Source organism: Calliopsis andreniformis, unplaced genomic scaffold (genome assembly GCF_051401765.1).
Source record: "Calliopsis andreniformis isolate RMS-2024a unplaced genomic scaffold, iyCalAndr_principal scaffold0022, whole genome shotgun sequence".
Lineage (NCBI taxonomy): Eukaryota > Metazoa > Arthropoda > Insecta > Hymenoptera > Andrenidae > Calliopsis > Calliopsis andreniformis.
In genome coordinates this window covers 2,346,453-2,353,369 of record NW_027480432.1, presented here as the reverse complement: position 1 = coordinate 2,353,369, position 6,917 = coordinate 2,346,453, and the positions used below count along the sequence as shown (strand labels likewise).

At 52.3% G+C, this 6,917-nt stretch overlaps 1 protein-coding gene across 1 annotated transcript; it reads left to right on the top strand.

Moving 5' to 3' along the window:
* The first annotated feature begins 350 nt into the window (after window positions 1-350).
* On the top strand, window positions 351-2,063 carry LOC143186650 (uncharacterized). Its single transcript, XM_076390357.1, has 3 exons — window positions 351-684; window positions 1,397-1,705; window positions 1,757-2,063. Exons 1-3 carry the CDS (start codon window positions 425-427, stop codon window positions 2,061-2,063), a joined length of 876 nt encoding a protein of 291 aa, XP_076246472.1. The 5' UTR covers window positions 351-424.
* Window positions 2,064-6,917: the final 4,854 nt, after the last annotated feature.

The following is a 6,917-nucleotide window of genomic DNA, read 5'->3' as shown; positions in this document are numbered from 1 at the left end:
TCAATCAGAAAAACTGACAAGAACTGAGCTTCTAACAGTACATACCTTTGCAGAGGATCCTCATTCCACTGGTTCGACACTCTGAAACAAAAGGAAAGAGTCTTGTTAGCGACTGAGAAAGTTCGGTTCGATTTACGATTTGAGCGCGGAGGGAAGGTAATCGGCAGTCGCGGGCTCGTGGATCAGCACGAGTTGATCGCAGCGTTTCGTTAATTATTACCATCGAGCGGACTAGAGCGGGCCCGTGTAACGTCCCGGGGCCGGGGGTGCGGAGAGGACAGCGAAGGGGGGCGTTAGGCGGAGGAGCAAAAAAGATGGGCGATCGTTAGCAAGGTACAAATTTCGCCATTTGCCGCAATAAACCTTCGAACCCGCTTGTAACTTCTTCTTATGGGAGGCATGAGTAATCGCCTTGTTAGCCCTTATGGCCTATAGCGCTCATACGCTCGCTCCCTTGTCCATGGGAGGGACAACAACAGCAACAACGGCAACAACGCCCGACATGCACGCACCGCGATTGCAAAAAAACGAGCGACGGGGTAGGGAGAGCGAGGGAGAGGAGAGAGCGAGACGGGCCGTGGAGACAGCGACGGGGGTACGAAACGCGAAACACACGCGATATATATACCCCATCGACACCGGAGTCTGTGTAACGAGCGAACCAAAGGGCCCGCCGATCCCCAGGTAGAACAGAAATCGAGAAGGATCGAGCGCGAGAGGGGGGGAGGGTCGAGGCATTTGCGTTGTAACCGAGGAACGAGCAAAAAACGGACACGCGGGAAACGAGAGGGGGTGGAGACCGTCCCTTTGTATTTTCGCGAATCCCTGCCTCCTGTCGAGGACGCGAAATTTAATTACCTCGGGCCCCTACCGCTTAATTAGCGACAGATATATTAGAGCAGATACAAGTAGGGACAAATGGAATTCTATAGGTGGATAGAAGGAAGGAATCTAGGTTTTTATAGGAAATGCAGATTTTTCTTTCTCCCTCGCTTTTGTATTTTATTCCCCGCGGGACCTCCAGGACGAAGGTGAAGAGGCGGAGGCACGCACACGCTTAACGCAACATCCGTGGGCCAAGTCGCGTGGCTCCATATCTTAAGAAGAAGCCAGGGGGGGTCCAGCGAAGGACAGCGAATGGGGACTAACACTGTTTTATCGTGTAGCCAATTAATAACGTTTCCCTGCCCTCCTCCGCCTCTGCCCCCGTCTCCACCTTCGTCGCGAAGAAGAGATCTTACCCGAGAGATATCCGAGGATTCCCTCGGACCCCCAGAAAGCGGGGCCAGACCCGTAGCTGGCTGGGCCAGCACCCGGCGCATTATGGGACCGATTTATGCGATTTTTAAGCGCCTTGGAGTCCGACACTAAGACGGTTTTGCTTGTGATGTTGCAGCTTACAGAGTTGTCTCGTTTCGTCCTGCTGTAAACGATCGTTCCAGGGTCCTGTCGCAGCCGTGTCAGTGTGGAAATGCATTACATTACATAGAATTACCTATGGTATAAGTTGTGTTAAAGAATCAATGTTAATCGCTGTAGCGAAGTGGGGTATTACAATAAATACATTATTTTATGTACACGTCTGTCTCGTTCGTCCCCTCCCCCGTCGAATCGCGTCTCCTCGTTTAATTATGCTCTTGGCAAGTTTCTTCGAACTTCCCTGGGATCTTACATCTCCCGCGAACTTCTCTGCACAGGGGCAGAGGTAGGTTTTTTCTTTTTCAGAGCTGCACCAAGGGACACAGGGCTCGTAAAGAGCGGCTGCAGCGGCCAGCATCTGCGATGCGCAATTAACGAAAGGGTTTTCGCCTGACCTCCCCATCTCGCGACTGCTCCAGCCGCCGCGCCCGCCGACAACTTTGATTTACAACGAGCTTTTATTTTTTAATCCCAGCGCAACTGTCACCCTCCCCGCTTCTGCGCGCTCCTCCGCTCAGCAAATTTATCGCTCAATTTTCTGCTCGAACCCGCTCCTTTCCGCGCCTCATAGAGACCCGCGAACTTCGACTCGAAAGGGTTTCCTGCTTCGAGGGGATGCTTTGGGAGGAGGAAGGCGACGCTGAAGTTCGGGTCCGCGCTTAACTCGGGATTTGGGACTCGACGGTGCTTAACCCTCGGGATGGGTTACGAAATGACTTTATGGCAGATCGGAGCGTGTTTTAGATTGCAAGGGGCACGGATCAGAGACGTGTCCAGTGACTCCCGCGACAACGAGCAGCGAGACCCTCTGGGACCCTGTAAATGGAATCCTGATTACGTGCAAGCGTATCGGTAATCCATTTTTCTTTTCAGACTGGAGCTACAGGAAATTTCTTTTAGAAAACTCAGGTGTTACGGTTTCTGACTCTGCGCTGTCTTTACAGTCCACACTCTCGTTACTGATAATGAGACGATACTATAGCGAGAGAAGATTCCACCCTCGAACTGGGTTCCTTCTCTGGCGAGGGCCAAAGGAGACTCAGAAAAGAAAATAATCGCGGAGAGGTCGAAAGTGCAAAGTCAGTGGGTTCGAAGGTGGCCGTTAAAGGGCATCTAGGTGGGCGAGCCGTTCGACGAGGCAATTTCGCGCGAGGATCGGCGCGCGAGGAGGCACAGCCCGGGTTTGAGCACCTCTTTGTAATTTTACGTTGCCGTGGGGTGGCTGGAGCTGACGCAGTGGGGTAGGTGGTCGTGGTATGCCCAGTAGCCAATTCCCGGCTCTGGCCTCGACTCGCCGGGTCCATTCATCGCCGAGCACTACGTGACCGGTTTACCAATCCAGCTCTTCCTCCACCAACACCGACGCCCTTGTCCCGTCTACCTTTCGCTTGCCAGCGGCGGCCCTCAACCTCCTCGCGTGTACGTGTATCTGGCCAAACAACCCCCGGAGTCGTATCGACCCGCTCCCGTTCTCCCCTCGCGATACCGAAATTCTCTCGTCAACGATTTTCCGAAGGTTTGATTCAACCGACGCCTCCTCTGCGCTTCCACTCCCCCTTTCGCTGCGGGGGAATCTCGCGAGACGGTGCTTCCTTTTATAGAAGAAGTGGATAGGAAACTAGGAGTGCTCTCAGTTGATCCACAGCTGAGAGCAAAGATATTTGAAGAGTAAATTATGTGGCAAGGCAGAGAACACGGTGGAGGATTTGTTGCAAGAGCTCTGGGTTTGTAGGTATCTGTACAAATTTTGTTTCCACAGTGGAACTGTTGATTTGAGATTTCAATATTTCAATATTTGAGGGGTGTGCGTATTTGGAGAGTTAAGTAGGTAATTGAGAATTTCTGGTATATGTGAAAATTTAAGTATTTAGATGGATGTTTGAAATTTCGAAACCTTGAAGATTTGAATATTTGAAATTTTGAAAATTTGAATATTTGAAATTTTGAACATTTAAATATTTGAATATTTGAAATTTTGAAAATTTGAATCTTTCAAAATCCCAATATCTGATACCTTGAAAAATCCCAAGTCCACGCATATGTAAAGTGTCCTCACCATGGAACTACAGCTCTCTTTAAAAAACTCTGCTGCCCAACTCTTCTCCAAAGCCACCCAGACAATAGATCCTCAATTTCCAAAGTCTTTCTCTAGACCTCTCGACTCTAGAATTCTCGACTATAGAAGCTAGGACCAACGCCCACGTGCCTGCTCGCGAAAGCCTCCCCGAGAGGACAGGGTGCTCTAAGGGGGCGTCGCGCGTGACGACTCGCAGGGACCCATAGGAGGATGGGTCGAGGCGATCGGGTCTCGGTTTCCGCGCGATGATGACATGTTAATGTATGGATGCGTAGTACGAGCGTGTGTCTGGGAGGAGGCGAGCTCGGTGGTGGCGAGCACGAGCCAAAGGAGGCCCCCTTTCCTGCCGGATGGGTTTCTTTCGGTTGAAAACGAACGGGTCCTCGGCCCCGACGTCCCGAGTCATTGTCGCCCTGCCTCCTTCATCTGCATACAATGCCGGAGACATCCGCGGCACCAACCACCCCCCGTCTCGCCCCTGCAACCCCACCCCGGGGCGACGTATCATCGGAATATCGTTAATATGGCCGCCCATCGAAATTACCGAACGAGGAGCCAGGGAGAGGCGAGCAGAGCGCGCGCAGCACGTGTCGGGGCCTGCGGTTGCTTTCGAATTCCTCGGGCCCGAGCTTTTTGCGGCCTGTTCCTCCTTGCCGAGACTCGATCGACCACCGATCGACCACGTTCTCCTTTCGTTCCATCCCCGAGGATGCAAAAAGACGCCCGACCACTGGGCCTGACGCGACACTGTTCGAGGAAGGTTGAAGGTCCAGGCTGGACGATTATTTCGTGCGTCGACACGGACCGAGAAATCTCCATTCCGAGGGGAAAGAAGAAGCGAGACATCGATTAAGAGCAGGAGGTCGAGCTCGTAACTGTTAGTCAACCGCCCCTTTCGAACCGAATAGTGGCAACAGTTGCGGTTTATGAAATTAAATCGACCCCGATATGCTCGGGATGGGCTCCTCTTGTGCTCGAGGGGCTTCTAGGAACAAGCTCCAAAATTCGAAATTGGAAAATCATGTTCCAGGAGGTAGAAATTTGGAAGAGTCCTCGTTGCAATTAATCGTAAGCAGAGAGGGTGCCTTATCGCTGTCATAACCGTTTCAGAGAGTCGCTCGAAATTAAGCATGGCAATTTTTTCCCTCGCGGAAGGAGCCCCCTGTGCTCTGTTCAACGAGCGTGGGGGGCGAAGGGACGATTTATTTTTGGGGGCGGTCGTAGAATCGCTCGGCCACGCTCTATAATATCCAGCACGAGCCACCTTTATCTCTACTATTAACCCTCGCGAACTAATTAAATTAAATGATCCACGGTCCCTCGATCATCTGGCTCGTAAGTGCCTATTTATTCCGACGCCCTTCGAAGTCGAACCAAATCTTGTATCCACGCCCTGTGGATTCCAGACAAGGTCCCTTCGAATTCCTCTGCCCTTTGCTTCTTCATTGGCGCATGATACATTTCGGAGTTGTACAGGCTCAAAGAAAAATGTAGAAATTCAGAGTTCCACGTGTAGAGATATGCAAAAGAAGGGCTTCGGAGCAGCTGGGTCGAGATTGTTCGAGGATACGTGGATCGAAGGGAACGGGGGCCCTTCCGGGGCCGATCGAGCTTTCTCTCGAGTGTCAGAAGAGAAGACGGGAGGTGGCACCGAGGGGCCTGCCACCAACCTCGCACGTGTTAGATAGAGGGTCGAGCGGAGCTCCCGAGGGAGCCACGTACGTACCATTTTGCATAAATCGCGAGACACCCCGTCCGCAGAACCTCGGGGAGATTCTGGAATGGCTCGAACCTCGCGATCACGGGGGATGAAAGTGGAGCCGAACCTATTCGATATTTCACTCTCTTTCAGACCTGGAGCTCTCTATATAACCTCCAGGAATCTTGCAGAGGTTCAGATGCACGGAATCCAGAAGTCCTAGACAAGAAATGGGTCGAATCGACCTCCACAGAGGAGACCCTGCCCTGAGGATCAGCCTCCCACCCCCTCGTCGGCTTAATTCAACAATAACCGCAATATGTTTTCTCTCGCGGCCAACAGTATCGTTTTATAGCCGCGCGGCAACTCGGAGACGAGTGCCACTGGGGGATGCGAGGCTCCCCATGTGCTCGACGCCTGAAATGAAGCGAAACGACAGCTCAGGGTGCAATTAAGGGGTTACGCCGCGCGGGGAGCTTCAAGAGCAATCGACTTCTTTTTTCATTTTTCAAGCAGCAGTCAAGCTCGCTTCGAAAGCTCGAGTGTCTGTCCGAAGTGACTCGAGCAGTATCGAGGACAGTTGTCCAGTGACGGGTCCGCAGATCGATCGATCGCGATTGACCGCCAGATAAGGCCCAGTTCGAGGAACCGGTAACGTACTTCGGATAACACGGCGAGCGAGCAGCTGCGGTTGCATCACTTTCGCGGTGGATACATCAAATCTTGTCTCAACACAGATCGACTCCCAAGAGAAGATCAAGCTCTGAGCCTGGTCTCCAAGCTCTGAGAACATTGACCGCTAGGATAATTAGCTTCCTCTTGATCCGCGTCGATTAATAAACGAGACACTCTTCTCGAGGCGACCAAGGAGTAACGGGACACCCTTGTTTATCGTCTCCGTGTCGCAACGGGACTAGTTTTATTTATCGTCGCGGGGTCGCGCGAGATACGGGCAGTTTTTTCGCCAGCCACCTGCTGGATGGTCGCGAGCAAAAAATGGCTGGATTTCGATCGGGTCGAGAGGGCCAGAGATCGAGGAGCGACGAGGTAGGACAGGCTTACGCAAGCCTCATACCTATAAGTTAAGATTAACCTTGCTTAGGGAGGAGGAGCAGGGGACCGGGTCCCAAGCTAACGAACGAGGACATTTGACGGGATTAATTTATGTCCAGTTTGGTAACGCGCACGACCCACCATATCAGGAGAGAAGACGTAGGAGAAAGGGGCAGGTATCGCGCTCGTGTTCGAGCAGAGACATCGATTTTAGGGAATAGCCCGACTCGCCTCCGACCTTCCCCCTTCGCCCCCTGCCTTTCGTGGAGACTCGAGTGATCTCGGGGCCGCTCACTAACCCGCAAACCTATCTAGAGGGTTAACGGTGAATGGGCGACCGCGTTGCCAAACCGGACACCTTTTTACGCCGAGTCCACTCGCGCAGCTGGCGAGGAAGTCGGAAAGAACGATTGCTTTTTCGCTCGATTCGGTGACCTCGACCGACATCGCTTTTACGCGGCTCTTCTTCCTTTCAGCGGGCCCTACGATGGGGTTGCACTCCCTGACGCCTCGGACAATGGGCAGCGACGTGAGAGCTGAGGGCATAGGTCTGTTTTTCGTTGGGGTTGCGACCAAGGTGTAGGTTTCTCGAATATTCCTTACCTCTAATTTAAACAGAGAAACCTGCTACTGTGATCTTTACACAAATTCTTCAAAGAAGTTAGAAAT

Bases quoted from the DNA above. Each gene is read 5' to 3' on its own strand.
- LOC143186650 (XM_076390357.1), top strand. From the start codon at position 425: ATGGCCTATAGCGCTCATACGCTCGCTCCCTTGTCCATGGGAGGGACA. The intron at 685-1,396 runs GTAGAACAGAAA...GTGATGTTGCAG, and splicing joins AAGGGCCCGCCGATCCCCAG to CTTACAGAGTTGTCTCGTTT. The intron at 1,706-1,756 runs GTAGGTTTTTTC...GGGCTCGTAAAG, and splicing joins TTCTCTGCACAGGGGCAGAG to AGCGGCTGCAGCGGCCAGCA.